The following is a 20,005-nucleotide window of genomic DNA, read 5'->3' on the forward strand; positions in this document are numbered from 1 at the left end:
GGCGGGTGGCGATGGTCGTGACAGCGCGGGGTGGCTCGGCCCGGGCCCCGAGTCCCACCCAGCGGATTACCCATCTCCCCGTTCCCCTCGCACCCCTTCGAACCGCGCTGTGCCGGGACCCCTCGAGGAAGCTGTCCCCGTCTCCGTCCCCAGCCCAGGCACAGCACAACGGCAGCGGGCAGGTACTGGGGCTCGGGAGATGAAAAACACAAGGAGAGAGCTGAGAGAATCCCAGCTCCCCACTGCGGGGTTTGCAGCCAGACCCCCCCGATGCACCCCAATCCCCCACGTCTGCCCTCCCTCGCTTGACACCCAAGCTGCTCCTCCAGCCCCTCCTTTTGCCTGGCAGCCCCCACGGCGCTGGCCCCGAGGTGTGACACCCACCGCTGCCACCCCCTCTTTTTGGGCTCTGTGCTCCCCCCTCCGCCCGCTCCCCTCGCCCCCCGCCCGCCGCAGGCCGCCTTCTTTGGCAGCTCCCCCCGCACTTTTGGCAGCGCCGCGCCAGAATTGGAGAGAGAGCGGTGAGGGAGAGAAATTACACACACACACACACACACACACAAAAAAAAAAAAAAAAAGGAAGAAAAAAGAGAAAAAACAACGCAGCCCAATAGCCTGGAGAGGGCTGAGTGTTTGCCCTTTCGTCATGACGTAGTGTCCTGTGCCTCTCTCCCCCTTCTCTCACTCCTTTTCCCCTCCCTCCTTCCAACCCCCACACCCCCCCTTCCCCTCACATCCTTGGAAGCAACAATTAAGCAGCTCTGGGATAAAACACACTGACTGCGAGAGCACGGGGGCATTGCTTCAAGAGATGGCAAGGCAGGCAGCTGCACCCCTCCTCCCCGGAGTCCTCCTCCTCTTCTCCATCCTCCCGGCTTCTCAGCAAGGAGGTAAGGAACGAAAAGCTCCATCCCCTGCGCCTGAAGGGGCTCTGCCGGGACCCCGCGTCCTGCCCCGGCCGAGGGCTGCGTGTCCCCGGGGAGGGCAGCCCCTGCCCTGCTCTGGACCCCGGGGTAGCAGGCAGAGATCAGCCGGGTTCCTCCTCCCCGACTGCGGGGTGCGATGGTGGCACACAGCGCCTGGGAGCGGCACCGCGGAGCGCTTTTTGGGGGGTGGCTCCGAGGTGCCACATCGTGCCCAGGTGCTGGGGACATGCATGTGGGGTGGCTGCAAGTGCCAAGGGCAGGGGGCTGGCATCCATGGCCCCCCGGTGTGATCTCAGTGTGAGCTGGGGGCTGCCTGAGGGCTGCGTGTGTGCACAGCGTGTGGCCATGACAAAGCCTTTCGCTGGTGTCGTGGTCACTGTGTGTCCCCCCTTGGTGTCATCCACCCCCCGGCTCGGCAGCGTCGGCCTCTGGGGCTGTGTGACACCCCGTAGTGCATGCACATGTGCACATGGGCAGGGGACAAAAGGCACTGGGTACCTGGGCAGAGCATCCCACTGTGGGTGGGACAGGGCCAAGCAGCACAGCAGGTGTGTGACCAGGGTACGGGGCCACTGAGTGAGGATTTAAGGCTGCTCACAATGGGAAAAGTGGGTGAAAGTGGGGACTGTGTGGTGCAGTGGGACAGCTGCCTCCATAGGGCCTGGGGTGAGGGGGAACGGCACCCGTCTGGCTGAATGGGGCACCAATAGTGGTGGTGATGGGGACAGTGCTGCAGCCATCACACGCTGCCAGCTGCTCAGTGCAGGGCAGGACCCCATGGGCAGTGCCACCCCTGCCCAGTGCAGAGCCCTCGGGGAAGCTCTCTGCAGCCAGCAGCTCCTTGCACGGATGCCCTGCAGCTCTCTGCTCTGTCCCAGGCTGCTTGTCCCCAGCCGTGCACGTAATGTCACTCCTGTGACAGGCACCTGCACAGCTGCTGCTCTGCCTGATCCTGGAGAGCCGCAGCCCGGGGCCAAGCAGCCGTCCCAGCCGGGTTGCAGCTCAGTGCTGGCCACTCCCTGTGCCTGGCAGGGATGCTCTGTGCTGGCTCCCTTCACCCTGGTTGCTTTGCTTGCCAGCTCCCATGCAGTTGGCAGCTGGGGCAGTCTCAGGATGGCTTTGGCCCCAGAGTGATATCCCACAGTGGTGTGTGAGCAGTTGGATTTGCTGGCCGTGCTCCAGCCTCTGGCATGCTGTCCTGGGGTGTTGGCTGGTCTGGGAGCAGCTCTCTGAGGAGTCCCTGTGCTGATGGGGACACTGGGGAACATTTCCCTAGAGAGAAATGATCGTTGTTCCTGCAGCCTAGTGTGCTGCTTGGCACCGTGCTCTGCGAGCCCCTGGGGATCAAGCTGGGATAAGGGCACAGCCAAAGGCACCAGTGGGTGCTCAGGATGCACCCACCTGGAAGGGTTACAGGGCTGCCTCCCATGGCACACACTGCAGCTCCAGTCTGGGCAGGGAAGGGGCATTTGAGATATGCCAGGGCTGGGGGGCATGGAGATGGGGGGCAGCCCTGTGCACTCAGACTGTTCCAGCGCCCTGGGGAAGCCCATTAGAGTGCTGACCCAATGAGGGGCTGAGCTGGTGGCATCTGGGATCCTCCAGTGGTAGCTCAGCATCGCTTCCAGGGAGTTGGTTTGTTCTGGGCACCGTGGGGGCATGCAGTGTCCCATGGATGAATCTGGGCTACTGTACAGGGAAGCTGCTGTAAAAGGTGCCAAGGGAAGAGTATGGAGGGGGGCACCCATCCTCCAGTGCTTCCCCACAAACGATGCCTTAAAGAGGGCAGAAGGACACGAGCATCCCAATCCTGCGGGCTCAGGGTTCAGAGGTTGGCCCAGAGATGCAGGTAATAGATGTGCTGGCATCCTGCCCCCCCCCCCAGCACCCTGACCCCATGGAGACCCTCTGAGGGCGCACAATTCACTCCAGAACACCTTTGCAGCCTGTCTGCAGATACTTCAGAGCTGAAAGCTGGGGCTCTGGGGTCCGGATGGGTGCCTGACTGTGGTGACAGCCTCCCTCTCCTCTCATCCTCCTGAGCTGCTACCAGTGGGCTAGGGATGTGGGCACGGCTTCAAAGTTGCTTGGAAACCGCATGTTTCCAAAACCCATTCTTCCAAAAAAGCAAACAACGAGAGGGAAATGTCTGCAGCGGTCGGGCGCTGAGCCGGCTGTGGGAAGGGGCCGGGGAGGCTGCTGAGGAGCGGGGTTGGCTGCCCTGACATGGGGCAAGGGGCTGAGCAGGGCTGTGTGCTCCCGTCCTGTCGTGGTCCTCAGGAGGCTCTTGGATGTGAGGAGGAATGAGCTGCTGAATACAGAAAATATCTGCGTTTCTTGCTTGGAAAGGGATCTGCCAGTAAGTGCGCGGGTAGTGGAAAGTGTGTGGCTAACAGGAATTGCTGTCAAACGTAAACGGTGCGGGTAACAGAAAGAGGGGTCAAAAGAAAACAGATAGTGGGACAGTGCAGCTATTGCAGCGACCAGATGGCGCAGAGCTGTGGAAGAGAAGTCCAGCTCCTATAAACAAGGTTCCACACTGGATCCTGAAGCACCTCCGTGAGCAAACCCCTGCAGCCAGGGCTGTGCATTTAAGTGCCTGCTCTCCCGTCTCAGGGTTGGAAACACAACCCAGTTCCGGGGCAAAAAGGGACCTGTGAGCAATTCTCCCTCTGCCCCCAGCAGGCTCTGAGCAGGACAGGCAGCGCAAGGACCCACCAGTCCCAGTGGGGCTGTAAGTCAGTTTCTCCATCACCAATGCGCTGAGGGATGGAGGGGGCAAAAGAGGGTCCCCTGTGCTGGGATCAGAATACAGGCAGTGCCTGCTTCCCTGCCGCGAGGCTGGGGACAGGGCTGCAGGTGTGTGACAAGCATGGAGACACAGCCCCAGAGAGCCACTGCTGCTGCTGCAGTGTGGCACGGCTGTGGTGCAGCAGTGCAGCTGCGCAGGAGCGCAGGGCTGGTTGGTGTCACAGCTGGTCCTGCTCAGCAGCACATGAGGAGCAGGCTTCTGTGATGCTCTGGGCAAAATCTGTGCAGCCAGGTTGGCTGGTGCCAAGGCAGGAGGTCCACATCCACCTTCTGACCCCGGCACGGACATCAGCACCTCCCCTTTAATCCTCCAAAACACTGGGATTGCATGGAGCTGGAACAGGCACCGAAGAGCACGGCCTCTGCACAGCGTCCCCCAGACCTTTATGGGACTCAAAGGGCACTGAGCTGCCTCCCCTCACCTTCTCCATGGGGCTGTGCCAGGCAGCGGTGGTGCAGAGGATCTGGGTGTCCCCACAGTGCACAGCATTCCCCCAGCAAAAGATGCCACCCTGCCCACGGAGGGCTGAGTCCTGGGGACTCCAAAGGAGTATCCCACACAGCTGCCCAGCAGGTCGGGTGGGGAGAATGAGAGTTGTGTGTATGTTTGGAAACAGGCAAGGAGCTGGGATTTGTTTTTCCAAGCTGGTGGGGGGGGAGGAGGGGTGAGGGGGGGATGAGGGAGGGCAGGCAGGAGAATGTGCCAGGAAAAGGAGCCGCTCTGTAAGTGCTGGCTGGCTGCTGCACTGCTGGGCTGGGCTGGTGGTCAGCGGGGACAGAGACAGCTCTGCTCCCTGGGACATCAGCTGCACCACAGCTGGATTTGTGCCCCAGGCCGGTTTGGGGATGCGTGGTGCCAAATCTGCTGTTGGGCATTGCTGGAACACATCAGCTGGAGGAAACTGCTGGGCCCGTGTCCCCCAGTGTGCGTGCGCACAGGGGTGTGCATCCTCCTTGTGCAGACACATGTGTCCTTCACATGTGTGTGCACCCTGTGTGCCACCTGACATACGTGTGCATCCCAGCATGGCAAGGTTGGCACTCCAACCCTGGAGCCCCACAGGGTGGCAGGGTGCAAGGAACACCCTTGATTCAGAGGCTCCACATGCCATGTGCCCCAGGGCTGTGCCACCGCATGCACCAATCTCCTGGGGGTGCAGGGTCCCCCCTGGCCATCAAAGGTCCAGAAGCCCCAAATCCTCCCTGCCCAGCCCACTGTGAGCTCCTCAACCCTGCCCACCACACCGCAAATCCCTTTTCAAGCTATTCATGATCAGAAAGCCCATCCAGGAGCAGAGCATCCCCTGCACCACGTTCCTGCACCCCAACCATCCCTGCTGAGTGAGACCCCTGCCATCCTGCACCCCGCACATGTACCCCATGCAGTAGGGAGCATCCATCTGCTGAACGTGCCTCGGCAGGGAGAAGTTCACCCACCCCAAAGGCTCTCAAACACCACCTGGGTGCCCCACTCCAGCCACCTTTGAGAGCAGAGGGGCTGAGGAGCTTCTGCACTTTGCAGGGATGGACAAAGAGATACAGATTGGGTGGGATTGGATTTTGGAGTTGGCATGGTTTGGGGAGGCAGAGCTGGATCTCAGCCTGCTTGTTATCCTGCTGACACCCACAGCAGGTTCCTGGGGCAGCTGCAGACCCCATCACCACTGCAGCACTGGAGGCAGGGAGATGTGCAAGGACAGGCAGGGAGCTCACTCTGCTCTAGGGAGTGTCCTCATGGCAGTCCTGCACAGATCCCTGTGAGGGTTTTAACAGAGTCTCTCCTCTTGCAGGGGTCCCTGGTGCTATCCCGGGAGGGGGAGTCCCAGGAGGAGGCTTTTTCCCAGGTAAGGAGAGCTGGGCAGTTGGGGGTACCGTGGGGATGGGGCAGGCCCTTGAGGAGGCACCCAGGACACCTGTGAGACCAGCAAGGCAGGAGCATGGGACATGGGGACACTCAGCCTTGGGTGGCTGCAGCCCTCTTGGTGTGGGCAAGGGGCTGCACCAAGCTTATGCTGGGGCCTCCTGCCCATAGCTGGCACCTCCACAGCCCCCACTGTGGGAAGGTCCTGGGTGACAGCCTGTCCTTAGTGCTCTGGCTACATGCAGCCTTGGGGCTCTGATCTGACTGTCACCGCAGGACCCACAGCATGAGTGGGACCTGGGTGGAAGCTTGCAGAGGTGGGTGCTGAGACTGTGCTGTTGCTCACAGGTGCTGGAGTTGGAGGTTTGGGAGCAGGTTTGGGAGCAGGTTTGGGAGCAGGTGAGTGCTGGGGACCCTTGCCTGGGACAGGGAGGAGGTGGCATGGCAGCACCCTGCGGCGTCCCCAAATGCACTGCAGGGGATGCTGTGCCTGACTGCTCTCCCTCATCTCCCCCAGGGCTCGGGGCTGGAGGAAAACCTCTCAAACCAGGTATGAACCTTCCCTTTATCTCTCACTGATTGCACCAGCAGCCAGGATGCAGGAGGAGGCCGTGGGCATGGGATGCTCCCTGTCACCAGCCAGCGCTTTCCGCTCACCGAGCTCTCAATAACCACAATGTCTCTGCGTGCCTTCGCCCTTGTCCCTGGCTTCAGCACTGCCACTTTCTCTCCAATTGTTCCCATATCCCAGATGTCCTCAGCAGTCCCCTAGCCGAGCAGCTTCGGCTAGGGCTCGTCTGCCCAAAAAGGAGGGGAGGAGCGGTGGCAGGGCGCTGATGGAGAAGTCCACTGTCTGTACGCAGGGGATGCTCCACGGGATGGGGAGCGCAGTGCCTGGGGCGGGATGCGCTGCCTGCCCCGTCCCCTCTCCGCGCCGCGGGAGCGCCAGCCCCAGGCGGGGGCCTGCAACCTCCGTTTACTCAGATTTCAGCTTGTGGAAAGAAAAACAAGGGCCTTTATTTCGGCGTAATTAAAACCAAACGCGGCGCAGCCGCGAAGCCCCAGCCGGAGCGGTGTCCGCGCCGTGAGCCAAAGGCAGTGGAATTTGCGCCTGGAGGGAGCGAGCGCTGATTAGCCCCAGATGTTGGAAGGCAGCGCTGGCCGGAGCCGGAGGGACTCATTCCTCAGCCATAAACATTTAGGCTCCGTCCCCTCGTGGCCCGGCGGGTGGGGCGGGAAGGGACGGCGATGGCCATTGGATGGGGACACACGTCCCGTGCCACGGTCTGAGCCCTGTCCCCACCCCCATGTGCCCATCCCTGGGGCCTTGGTGGGCTGGGACCCCCGGACCAATGCATCCCGCTGGGACGGTACAAATATGGTCGCCTCATCACGACCCTGGTTCCTGGGGGGGAAAAAACCCATCCCACGAACCCCGATTTGTCGTGACAGCCACATCCCTGCTCTGCGCAGGGAGCAAGTGCCGGGGTGATGGCAGGGAACCCCACGGACTGGCCCAGGTGCCAGAGCAGCGCGGGATAGGGATGGGAAAGCATGGCTGCAGCTCCGCCCCTTCCCTGTCCCCTCGCAGCGCCCCTGCAGCCACGCCGTCCTCCTCAGCCCAATTCTCTTTCCAGGGGTCGGTGGCCTCGGGGGACTCGGCCCTCTTGGCCTGCAGCCAGGTGAGCGCGAACCAGGATTATGCCCTACACAGACAGCCTCCCCAGGGACAGCGGGTGGCCTTTCCCCACGGCCGTAGGGTTTGTCCACCGTGAACCGGCAGCGGGGACACCCCCATGGCCGTGTCCTCCCGTGGGGTTAAGCCGGGCAGCCCCGGGCAGCGACAGGAGCGTGTGTCCTGGGGGATGTGGGGTGACAGAGCACAGGACACGATCCAGGCTGGCACCGCAGAGCTGTCCCCGTGCAGATGTCACCTAACGCTGCCTCGCTGTGCCTAATGCCAGCTCGCTGCCCCTCGCCTCTGCTGCAGCCCTGGGTTACAGACAGCTTGCTGCTCCTGGGCTCACCCCACTCCTCCTGCTGCACGTAGGTGCTGCAGGGCAGGGTGAGTGCTTGTGGAGGTGGGCGCTAAGATTATGCTATTGCTCGCAGGTGCTGGGGTCGGAGGTTTGGGAGCAGGTTTGGGAGCCTTCCCCGGGGCAGCCTTCCCAGGTGCTGCATCTGCAGCCGCTCTTAAGGCTGCAGCAAAAGCTGGTGAGTACTGGGGGTGTCTGTGGGGGGGACCTCTGGGCTTGGGCATCCTTAGGGCTCTGGAGTTTGCCTGCTCAGCCTGGAGTATCCATACCCTGTGCTGCTTTGGGATGTCCCTGCTGCCATCCCTTTCTTTGGCATCCGTAGCCCAAAGATGACATCTCACCCTGTGCCCTCATTTTCCCTGCATCCCCAGGTGCTGGCCTTGGTGGTGTGGGTGGAATTGGTGGCCTCGGTGGCGTGGGTGGAGTTGGAGTTCCAGGAGGCCTTGGTGTCCCAGGTAGGAAATGCCCCATTGCCACATTCTGAGCCCGTGGGAGCACTGCATGGGTGCTCAGGGCTCTCTGCTCCTACAGGTGCGGTGCAGCCCGGGGTTGGTGCGGCGGGGAAGCCCCCCAAAGTGCCAGGTAGGTGCATGGCCCAGATGGGGCTGGGGGCAGCGGGCAGCGCCTCTGGGCAGGTGCTCACTGCTGCCTTTCTCCTGTCCCACAGGTGCTGGCATCCCCGGAGCTTTCCCAGGTGGAGGTGTGCTCCCTGGAGCAGGTGAGCTGGGTCCCATCTGTGATCACTGAGCGGGTCCCCACTCCATGGGAACTCTCTTTCATTTGAGGGGGTTCTCATCCAGTGGCACTAACTCTGCCTGGAAAGATATCCCCATCTCACAGCAGCAGCCCAGACTTCAGGAGGACCCAACCAAGAGCAGCACCCTCACCTTCAAGAAAGTCCCCATCCCACAGCATCCTCTAAAGGGATCTTCATCCCACTGCAACACTCTAACCATTGAGCAACTCCCTGATCCAATTGCAGCACCTCTATGTCCAAGGTCTTCATCCCACAGCTGAACTCCCTTCTTTAAGGGGTTCCTTGTCTCACAGCAGCACCCCAACCTCTGAGTGGGTTCCCATGCATGGGAGTACCCCAACCAGCAAGGCGAAACCATCAAACAGCAGCCCCACAACCTCTGGGGGGATCCCCACCTCGTGGCAACACCCAAACTTGCAATGGGAACCTCATCCCACAGCAGCACCTTAGTCTCCAAGGGGGTCCCAATCCCCAGGCAGCACCTTGGTGACCCACTGGTGGCCTCGTAGCTGGCTGTGTCCTGACCTTTCATCCCCATCCCAATGTGCCCAACCCCACCAGGACACTGCTGCCACCTGCCCAGCTCCCTGCCCACCTTTCCTTGCCCTCTCCACAGTTTCCAGCTCCATTTGCTAAAGCAACATCTCCATGGTGCCAAAGGTGGGGGCTTGATGCCTCTGGGGACATGGTGTGGGCACAAGTGGCATCAGTGCTAGACACTGAATGGAGCTAAGTCTGGGGGCAGGAGAGGTGGAGGGGGACAGGAATCTCTCACCACAAAGCAATCAGTGGAGGAAAACTTGTGAAAACAAGATGTTTCGACACTCTCAGAATGGGAAGTGTGTCGCTGGTCAGGAATGTCTTTCCATGTCTGAAAATGGCACGAGTTATAATGAAAGACAGTTGTAAAAGGGAAAAGGAAAAAAAAAAAAACCCAAAACCTGAAATAAAAATGGATCCCAACTGCTGATGGGCAGAAATGGAACCTTCTGCCTGGATTCCTGCGCAGGGTGGCAGCTGAAGGGGCAGGAGCCACCTCCACCCTGGTGCCACAGGGCTGGAGCAGGGATGTGCCATGGTTGGAGTTTGTGTCCCCTCCCACCACACCGGTGCTGGGCTCAGGGGGGGCTCAGTGCAGCCCGGGGTGCTGAGCCAGGGGAGGGGGACGTGATTTCAAGAGAAGTGTAGATGTCACACGGAATGATGATGTTTAGTGGCATCGTGGTGATGTTTGCACTGCGTGATCCAACACAGCGGTTTTTCCAACCTGAATGATTCTAAGGCTGAGGTGCTGATTGCAGGTGCCTCAGGGCAAATCCAGGGTTTTTTTCTCTCATCTCTGGGCATTAGCAGGCAGGAGGGGGCACGGCTCTGGGCCCCACATTGCCCAGGGTGCTCACTGTTCCCTCTGCTCCACCCCAGGTATCCGCTTCCCCGGCGTAGGCGTGCTGCCCGGCATTCCCACCGGCACCGGGGTCAAGGCAAAAGGTCCAGGTACGTCCCTGCTCCCACATCAGGTCCAGGGCTCACCTCCACCCTACTGAAGCTGTTCCCGTGCCAGCCCTTCCACAGCTGAGCCCAAGGTGGGACCCTGTGGCTTGCCGGGAGCCCCACAACTCAAGGCTGTGTTTGTTTCTCCCCAGGAGCAGGAGCCTTCGCAGGAATCCCCGGTGAGTGCCCCCTCTCTCTTCCCAGTTCTTCTCTTCCTTCTTAAGTTTCTCCATCACCACAGCAGCCTCCCCACACCAGAAGGTGCCTCAGAGGCTTCCCAAGCCGTGGCCGGGGACCCAGGGTGCCGCGGGCACCCCGCTCTGCAAGGTCTGGTGGCAACCTGGGCGCAGGCTCCAGGTGAGCGTCTGCTGTTGGCTTTGCAGGACTGGGAGGCTTTGGAGGCCAGCAGCCCGGTGTCCCTCTGGGGTATCCCATCAAAGCTCCCAAGCTCCCAGGTAAGCGGCCACAGCCAGCAGGGATGCGGGTGGGGGCCAGGGGGACGAGCCGCCGTCCCCGCTGCCCCGGGCTGAGCCGCGGTGGCCTTGGGTGGCCCTGGGACATATGCAGGGCTGGGACACCCCACGCTGGTCCGCAGCTCCCTCCCAGCACCGGGCACATCCTTTCAGGGACCCTCTGCTTTCTGTGGCTCCTGGGGGCCGAGGGTTGCTCACCAGACGCTCACCCAGGCTGCGTGTCCCCCATTGGGGACCCCTCGCCAAGGCCACCACCAGCAGGATGGCAGTGGGGACAGAGGCAGGGCTCCCTCCTCACTGCCCGCAGAGATGATGCTCAGTCCCAGCCCAGGGGTGCTCAGCACCCCTCTCCCGACCTGCGCCACCCCGGTGTCATCTGTCACCCATCCCTGCACCAGGTGCCAGACCCATGCCACGCAGGGACAGCAGCGGGGTGGCAGCGGTGGGGACAGGAGGGCACTGCCTTGTCTGGGGGTGCCAGCAGCACCCCAGTGACACCCAGGCCATGGATGGGAGCCAGAGCCCAGTGGGACCCCTCATCCTGGGGATGCGGGATCAAATGTGTCCCCGGGTGTTATTCTGGGGTGCAGCCCACCCTGGGGCGCATCCCTCCCCGCAACGGCCGCCAGTCCCAGCAGCTTCCCCCGGCGGGGCCCACGGCAGAAATACTTGGCCAGCACCCGCTTCCTCCCGCAGAGCCTCGTTCCGCTCGTTAGGGCGACCCGGCCCTGCGCAGATCGGATGCCGTCTGGCCGCCCGGCCCCAGACGGCCTTTCATGGGGTGCCTGCTGCAGGCACCTGGCCACGTCCCGGCGGCCCCGCCAGTGGCCCGAAGCCCAGACGGGGCTGACCCACTTTCTGGGGAGCTGCTGTGCCTGGCTCCGAGCAGTGAGCCCCACAGCAGAGAGTGGGGCTGCCGTATCCCCGTCCCTCTCTTGCGGACCCCATCCTCGTGGCTCCTGTGCGGTGCCACCTCTTGCAGGGTGTGTGGTAGGATGGTGTTTCTGTCCCCCCGTGTGTTTTCGGGTGTTGGGTGCGTCCCAGCTTCTTGCTCTGCAGTGGTGTGGGGCTCTTGGTTGAAGCAGATCCGTTCATCAGGGGCTGCTGAGATGTGTGACTTGCCTTTACATCCTTGTGCTGTGTGCAGGGCAAGAGGGGCAAGGAGACATGAAAACAGCATTTTCAGAGGAAAGTTTCCTTTTAGGGTGCTTTGCTCCAGACGCCCCAGCCAGATCCTGGGCTGTCCTGGAGCAGGAGGGGCCCCAAGGGTCCCCGGTTTGCTGGGGGTGCAGGCTGATCTGTGGCTGAAATCAGGATCCCCATTGATGTCACAGGGATGAGGACTGCGTCAAGCTGGCCTGAGGTCAGGAGAATGGCTTTCCATGCCAGAAGCACTGCTCTGTTAGCACTGATGACACTGGTGGCCGTCCTTGTGCCGCCACAGGATGGGTGTTGGGGCACTGAGGACCCAGAGAAATGCCCAGAATCCCAAAGGTTTGGGCCCTTGGTGCCACCTTCATGTGTCACCTGGCATCAGACAGCTGTGGGATGAGCGGGGTGCTGCTGCTGCTGGGTGCCTGCAGGGACCCTGCTCACAGCCACCGCCTGCAGAGCGCTCCCAGCATCGCGTGGCAGCTGGTGGAAACAGCTAACGGGGGGGGGGGGGGGAGTCTGGAGCACACATGTTGGCTGTGGGAGGGGATGCTGTCTCATCCTGTCTGTGGGTGATGGTACCAGCAGGGGACCAGGCCACCGTGGTGTGCAGCCCCTGGTGCCACTTTGTCACCGTTCCTTGGACTGTGGTCACCGCCACGTTGTGCACCAGGTGTCCCCATGCTGGCACATGCAATGGGACTCCGCTCTTTCTCAAGGAGCCGTCTCCCCGGCCGCGATGTTCCTTCTCATAATCCCCCCGTTCCTTCTTGCCGACCTCCCAGTGAGGTCACGTTTCAGTTCCCAAGCCCTGATTCCAATTAAAGCCTCACATGAGAGCCTGGCGCAGCCGGTCGGGTACGGCTCTCGCCGTGGGGCTCTCGGTGGATCACTGTTGATGTGGGGTCAAGGGAGGCTCCAGCAAAGACACGCTCGTGTCAGAAACCAGCTCCACGCACCACAGCCCTCAGCGTGGGGTTCGCTTTTGGTGCGGGGGACCTCTGGGAGCCCCATCACGATGCGGGGTTGCACCCCAAAAAGGATTTGGCTGGGAAGGAGCCCCAGTGCCGAGGGCTCGCTGGCTTGATGGCAAAGAGGGGCTACACCGCGAGGCAGAGCGGGCACAGCCACCGGCAGCCAGGTGCTAACCAGCGCCTTCTCTCCTCTCCAGGTGGCTATAGATTGCCCTTCGTCAATGGTAAGCTGCCCTGTGATGAGCGCTTGTAGCTTCACGGTCGTAGCTCCTCGCAGACCCTGTGTCCCCAGCGTGTCCTCAGCTATGGGGCTGGAGCTGTTTGTCTGCCTCATCCTTGCCCCGGCACCCAGCTCCTGACCTCGTTGTGCTTTCTCTTTGTGCTTGCAGGCCTTGGACCAGGTGGGATAGGAGCAGGGGTTCTTGCTGGGAAGGCTGGGTACCCCACTGGGACAGGTATGGCTCCCACCTTGGCTGCTCTGGGGGGTGCAGGGATTGGGACCCATAGACTGTGGCATGGGGAGCTGGCATATCTTTGGAAGTCATTGGTGTTTGACAGGATTCTTGGCACTGCCTGGTGGCCCCACAGTAGCCAGAGAGGAGACAGAGCTGTGTCACCTCCCCAGGGAAAAGGGAGGGCTGTGCTGGGGATATCCTCATCTCCTCAGCATCTCATCCTGTCCTTCCCCAGGTGTTGGAGCACAGGCGGCGGCAGCAAAAGCGGCAGCTAAATATGGTGAGCCACCATCTGTGGGCACACACAGGACTCACAGCCCCACTAGGGAGGCTGTGCCCCCTTCCAGGCTTGGGGGGGGGGGGCTGCTGCTGTCTCATCTCTGAGCTGATGCCCCATACTTCCTGCAGGAGCCGGTGTCCTGCCTGGGGCTGGCGGCATCCCAGGGGTGGGCGGCGTGGTGCCCGGTGTCGGTGTTGTGCCAGGAGCTGGAGGTGAGGCTGGGCTCAGCCCCGAGGCATGAGACCCACATCCCCGTGTCCCCATGCCCCCATATCCCACACTCCTGACTCTCTCCTGCTGCTCTGGCAGTGGGAGGCCCAGCAGCGGCAGCAGCTGCAGCGAAGGCAGCAGCGAAAGCAGGAGCCTATGGTGAGTCCCTGCTCCTCAGCCCTGCTGGTGAGGCTTTGCGGGGCGCTTTGCTTTTGGGACGCTCCCCCAGCACACAGCTCTGCACGGAGACATGCACAGCTCCCAGGGACTGCAGTCCGTTAGCAGAGGGATGGGCTGAGATCTGCAGCTCTCTGCTCCGCTCCTTGGCAGAAGCACTCTGTTTCACAGCAGCAAACCCGCGCTCATTGGAGCATCCAGAGGAAATGCGTCAGCCCCGGCAGCAGCTGGGATTGATGAGCCCGTCCTTGGGGGACCTCATGGTCCTGCCAGCTGCCACCAACTCCTGAGTGGCCACATGGGCTGTAGGGTTGGGGAGCTGGGAATCCCCTGCCCGGATTTGTGCATGCTCTGGGGACACTGCATCATGCACACTGCCGTGTGAGCATCACAGCGCTTGCAGAGCAGCACAGCAGTTGGCAAGCATCCTCCTCCTGCATCCCATGCCTGTGCCAGCAGTGCTAGGGGAGCTCCCTAGCACTGATCTGGGAGCTCAGGGCCCGCTACAGCTTCCAGCTTTGCCTGGGGGATCTGTAGCCCCACGCCATCTCATGCCACTAGAGGACACCGTGCCTCCCAGCAGCTCTTGGGGGTGCTCTGACTGCTCTGCTTCCCTCCAGGTGCAGGGGTGCTGCCCGGGGTCGGTGGTGTCCCAGGTCTTGTGCCTGGTGTCGGCGGTGTGCCTGGCTTGGTTCCCGGAGTCGGAGGTGTCCCTGGGGTGGCAGGTGACTGTCCCCATGACTGTCCCCATGAGCACTCTCCCCGCTGCAATCAGTGTGGGGCAGGTGGCTCAGGGTCCCTCTCTCTTGTCCCCAGGAGTTGGGACACCAGCAGGAGCAGCGGCAGCAGCCAAGGCAGCTAAGTATGGTAAGCACTGCACCGTTCAAGGAGCCCCCTGGCCACCTCGTTATCCTCGAGTGTCTGTGGTGTCCCATGCAGACAGCTCCTCCAGCACTCGTCCCTACCACAAGAGGGTCAAGGCTGTGGCTGCTCTGGGCAGTTCCCAGTCTGATCAGTGCCCAGAGCCCCCAGCCCTTCCATGTGGATACCATCCATGGGGGCCACCAACCATGCCTCTATGCCATTTGGCTGCAAGGCTCCATCTCCCCATGATGAGCATCATCTGGAGCCCCCATGGAACGGCCCCTGTGCTGGTGACTTCTTAGCTCTTGGGTGACCCTGGACTAGGCATGTGTCCCAAACAGCTGCTGGGATGAGGCAGGGGGCCACCATGGTGAGAGCAGCCCTACTTCCACGTCCCACCTCTCAGCAAACCCAGCTTCTCTCTTGCTGCCTGCAGGAGCTGGTGTTCCCGGTGTTGGCGTTCCTGGTGTTGGTGTTCCTGGTGCTGGCATTGGAGGTGTTCCTGGTGTTCCTGGTGTGCCTGGTGTTCCTGGTGTGCCTGGTGTTCCTGGCGTAGCTGGTGTGCCTGGTGTTCCTGGTGTAGCTGGTGTTCCCGGTGTGGTACCTGGTGTTGGAGGTGAGCAGATGGGCTGGCATGAGGGGACAACATGGTGCCAACTTTGCCAGTCCCCCTGACATCCTCTCTTCTGTTCCTGCAGTGGGTGGCCCAGCAGCTGCTGCTGCAGCAAAGGCTGCAGCAAAAGCAGCCGCATTTGGTGAGATCTTCGTCTTTCGCTCTGGGATGGATGATGGAATGGATGTGGAGGGACGGGTGGATGGTTGGATGGAGTTGTGGGGCAATGGATGGATGGTGGAATGGATGTGGAGGGATGGGTGGATGGTTGGATGGAGTTGTGGGGCAATGGATGGATGGTGGAATGGAGGGATGGAGGGATCGATGAAGGGATGGTGGGATAGATGGATGTGGGATGGATGGAGGGAAGAATGCTTACCAATGGCCGGGGCAGGGGCTTGGATGTATTCCTGAACCTCTCTGCAGGAGCAGGGCGTGTGCCTGGGGTTGGTGTGCCTGGGGTTGGCGTGCCTGGCGGCGTGCCTGGGGTTGGTGTTCCTGGAGTCGGAGTACCTGGAGTCGGCGTACCAGGGGTTGGTGTTCCAGGAGTTGGCGTACCCGGTCTGGTGCCTGGTGAGATGTTCTCTAAGGGCTACCTGGGGATGTCTGAGGTGGTGCTGGCTGACAGATGCTGGCATGGCCACCTCAAGCCTTCACTGCCCCTCATGCTCCCCGTCTCCCCTAGGAGCTGGCCCAGCTGCTGCTGCCAAAGCAGCTGCCAAAGCTGCCAAGTACGGTAAGATGGGCTCGCTCTGCTGTTATCCCACAGGTCCTGCCTCTTAGCACCTCCCCACCCCAATCTGCTTCCCTGATCTGGGCTGAAGCTAGGCACTGCATGGGGTCCCTGTGGGTCAGGGCGAGGGATGAGCTTTCTGTAGGGCTGTGTGTGGGATGAGATCCTGGCTGTGTCTGGCAATGCTCTCCAGAGAGCTGGCCTGCATGGAGGTTCATCATCCATACAGCTTCTCATACATTTGTTCATCTGTCTCCCTTCTACTCATCCATCCACACCACCACTCACTCATCCATCCATCCATCCATCCATCCATCCATCCACCCATCCCACCACCCATCACCACCCATCCCACCACCCATCCACCCAACCCCTTCATCTGTGCAATCATTCCAGCCTGCCATTCCCCTTTTTCGTTCACGGTCTTTCTCCTCAGGCTAGACCCCAACCTTTCTCTCCCTCTTCCAGCAGGAGCAGGTGGCCTGGCACCTGGTGTAGGTGGCCTGGCACCTGGTGTAGGTGGCCTGGCACCTGGTGTGGGAGGTCTTGCTCCTGGTGTAGGTGGCCTTGCTCCTGGTGTAGGTGGCCTTGCTCCTGGTGTAGGTGGCCTGGCCCCTGGCGTTGGAGGTGTTCCAGGTAAGGCAGGTTATGGTAGCATCTCGGCTGGTTTGGGGACAGGTCATCCTGGTGGCCTCCATCAGCTTGAAGCCATCTGTTTGTGGGTGGCCAAGATGAAAGGGATGAGCTTTACCCAGCATTGCTAGGCAGGGCCCTGACGCTGCCCCTTGTCTTGCTGTCCCAGGTGTTGGAGGTCCAGCAGCAGCCGCAAAAGCAGCAGCTAAGGCAGCCAAATATGGTGAGCTGAGCACATCTCCACGTGGGTGAGCGGTGCTGGCACAGGCGCTGCCCCGGCCCCACGCAGCCCCCAGGCTGTGTCCTCAGCTCCTTTCCCCCACAGGTGCTGGTGTTGGAGGGGTGCCAGGTGCTGTGCCCGGTGCTCCCGGTGTGCCAGGAGTGACACCTGGCATCGGTGGTGTCCCCGGCTTAGTGCCAGGTGTAGGGGTGCCCGGTGCCGGCGTTCTCCCCGGAGCAGGTGAGGGCATCACACATCCAGCTGTGTGTGATGGGAATGGGATGCCTGTGCTAACCGCAGTGCCCTTGCTTATTTTGTAGGCATCCCCCAGGTCGGGGTGCAGCCTGGTGCTAAGCCTCCCAAATTCGGTACGTAGCGTGGTCACCGTTCCCCAGCCTGCTCCCCTTTGGGCATCCTGTGTTGATATCAGGGTGCTGTCATTGCTCCGCATCCCTGCATGCCCTGGCAGGGTGGCCCAGGTCTGGGAGGTGGCACTCTGCACGGGGTGACAGAGTGGGGACGTTTTCCCCATGCAGGATGGGTCAGGGCTACTCCCTGGGGTCACTGTCCCTTCTGTGTGGGCTGAAGGCACCTGGCCTCACTGTCTCTTTCTTGCAGGTGTGCCCGGGGCTGGGGTCCCAGGGGTCGGTGGCATCCCAGGTAGGTGGTGCAGGGGATGGGTGCTCTTCTGGGGTATGGGGCTGCACAGGGAAAGTGAGGGCTGCTGTGGGGCTGAGTGAGGAGTGGATTGGACCCAGGGATGGCACTGCAGTAGGAATGCCTCGTGCAGATCCCACTGCCACGTGAACCAAGTATGGTGGCAAGGCCAGCACTGCCATGCTCAGTGTCTCCAGCCCCAGTTTCCCAACTTGGCCTGAAGCCCACCGCAGTCTTTCCTGAGTGCAGCCCCCTTTGCCCCACTGTCTGTCCCCATGGCCACCTGTGGGTGCTCACCTGGGCTCTCCATCACAGGTGGCCTCGGAGTTGGTGGCCTCGGAGTTGGTGGCCTCGGTGCTGGTGAGTGGTGCTGGTGGGCTTGGTGTGGGGGTCCCAGGGATGGAAGAGCTGAAGAGGAAATTGCATTTTGGGGATGCAGAACCACAGTGTCCCCTCACAGCTGTGACTTGCAGGACTGGGTTTTGGGGAGCAGGAAAAGACAGTGGCATGGGTCCCATGGTCCCCATATCCCACCCTGCTCTGTCACTGTGCCTTCTCTGTGCCCTGGGGTACAACAGGGAGGGGATGGCCACGGCCCCAGCATGGCGCAGGCCATGGAGACAGGGAACAGTACAGCAGTGACCACAATGTGTGAGACACCTGGGAACCCTCTGGACTCAGTGTGGGGGCTGTGCTGATGCCCCTCTCTGATGTAGGGCTCTTGTATCCAGGAGCTGCTGGAAAACCTCCTAAGCCAGGTAAGGAACAGGGACGGCCGTGGCTGCACTCTGGTGATACCCCCATCCCCATGCCCTCACCGGGGCTCTCCCTTCACACAGCTTTTGGTGCTGGGGGGCTGCAGCCAGGTGAGAGCTGGGGCTGGGGGCTGAGGTGGGGCTGTCACTGCCCACACTGCTGTGCTCTCTGTCTCCATGCCACTGCCTCACGGGGCGCACCGGGTGGGCACCCATAGTGGGGATGTGGCTCTTGTGGGCAGCCAGCTGTAGGCTGGGGACACCGCAGACACGCAGGGCTGTCACTGCTTCTCACTGCTGTCACTTTCCACCCCCAGGGGCTGGAGTTCCTGGTTTTGGTGTGTCACCGATATTTCCAGGTACTTTCCCCTGTGCCCTTTGCCATGGCCACGGGGACACACAGCCCGCAGGGACATGCAGCCCTTAGGGCATGGGGACATGGCCATGGGGGTGTGGGGCAGAGCTGGGCTGGGGGGCACAGGGCAGAGCATCCCGAAGCCAATGAGGTTTTGCTGTGCTTGCAGGTGGGGTTGGTGGCCAGCTGGGATTTGGCGGTGAGTGCACTCTGGTCACACACATGGGGTTGTTGGGTTGGAGTCCCTTCAAAGGGCATCTGTCCCCACGCTGCCTCCCACCCCACTCATCTCTCTGCCTTGTCCCCACAGGGAAGCCCCCCAAGACCTACGGAGGAGCCCTGGGGGCCCTGGGCTTTAGAGGTGAGTGCTGTTTGGCATCCCCCCACCCCTCCTCTGAGCACCTTTTTGGGGTGGGGGGCTGATCCACTGTCCCCCCCCCTCCATCCCCAGGTGGAATTGGCTGTGCACAAGGGAAATACTGCGGGAGGAAGCGGAAGTAACCGCCCACCGTCACCGATGACCTCATGAACTTTGGTGCTACTGCATGGTCCAGAATGTAAATCCCCACCAAGCTGAGACCCCCCCCCCCCGGCCCCACGCTCCCGTCAGGGACCCCACGGCAGCGTCAGGGGCCGCCCCCCACCCCGGGAACCCCCCCAGCCCCAGCAGGGAGCGCGGAATAAACTGCGGGGAGCAGCCATCCCCCTTGGTGCTATCGCTCCTTGCGGGAGGGCCTGGGACCCCCACCCCAACCCGGCCCCGGTGCTCCCCCCGGGGGGTGGCTGACCCCGGGGGGGGGCCGGGCTGAGCACGAGGGGCACTCAGGGGTGGGGGGAGGGAGGGAAGGAGGGAGGGAGGGAAAGAAGGGGTCCCAGTGGCGGGGGACACCGCGGGGACTCTGCCAGCCCGCGGACCCCCCCGGCCCCCTTCATGTTACTCACATTGATATAACTGGGTGGGACGCCCTACGCAGAGGGAATCGCTGCCAACAGACTAATAAAGGACAAGTTTTTAATGGAATCTGCCTCCGTCCTGTTCCTGTGTCCCCTGGTCACCCCCCACCCCAGGACAGTGCCTGTGGTGGTGACAGTGGCACTGCGCTGTGCCCCCTCCCAAAATGCAGGACTCGGGTGTGCCACGGTCAGACATCCCTGTGCTCAGGGACACCACAGCCAGGTGTGGGGACAGCCCCAGCGGGGACGGCTTGGAGTCACAGAGGACGGCCCTGTCCTGCCCTGCAGTGACAGCCTGGGGGTGCACGGGGACAGCCGTACCGTGACCCACGGCGACACCCCGGGCTCCGGAGTGACATCTGCATCCCGTTGCACGGTGACACAACCAGCTCACATCCGACCCCCAGCCTCCCACGCTGCCTCTCGGCGCGGCGTCCCACGAAGCCCCGCCCCCTCCCCGCGCTCTGGCCACACCCGCGGCCCCTCCCGCTAAGCCCCGCCTCCAGGACACGCCCCCTTCTCATAGCCCCGCCCCCGCAGCCCCCGCGCCGGCGCCCTGCGCCCCCGGCCCGTCCCCGCCCGCCGCCCGCCCGTGCCCGCCGGAGCCGCAGCCGGAGC

General features: G+C 62.1%; 1 protein-coding gene across 1 annotated transcript; it reads left to right on the forward strand.

Annotated features, from left to right (window-relative positions):
- Positions 1-811: 811 nt before the first annotated feature.
- Positions 812-18,934, forward strand: ELN (elastin; the record flags this gene model as incomplete). Its single annotated transcript, XM_079545259.1, has 34 exons — positions 812-890; positions 5,528-5,581; positions 5,947-5,985; positions 6,116-6,148; positions 7,236-7,280; positions 7,711-7,812; positions 8,006-8,089; positions 8,166-8,216; positions 8,302-8,352; positions 9,814-9,885; positions 10,035-10,061; positions 10,266-10,337; positions 12,679-12,705; positions 12,871-12,936; positions 13,172-13,216; positions 13,345-13,428; positions 13,526-13,585; positions 14,224-14,328; positions 14,420-14,470; positions 14,904-15,083; positions 15,166-15,298; positions 15,475-15,653; positions 15,766-15,816; positions 16,285-16,449; positions 16,616-16,669; positions 16,772-16,906; positions 16,987-17,034; positions 17,285-17,326; positions 17,639-17,683; positions 18,040-18,081; positions 18,396-18,437; positions 18,603-18,632; positions 18,744-18,794; positions 18,885-18,934. 34 exons carry the CDS (start codon positions 812-814, stop codon positions 18,932-18,934), a joined length of 2,394 nt encoding a protein of 797 aa, XP_079401385.1.
- Positions 18,935-20,005: the final 1,071 nt, after the last annotated feature.

This window comes from Tetrao urogallus, assembly GCF_951394365.1.
Source record: "Tetrao urogallus genome assembly, chromosome: 20".
Classification (NCBI taxonomy): Eukaryota; Metazoa; Chordata; class Aves; order Galliformes; family Phasianidae; genus Tetrao; species Tetrao urogallus.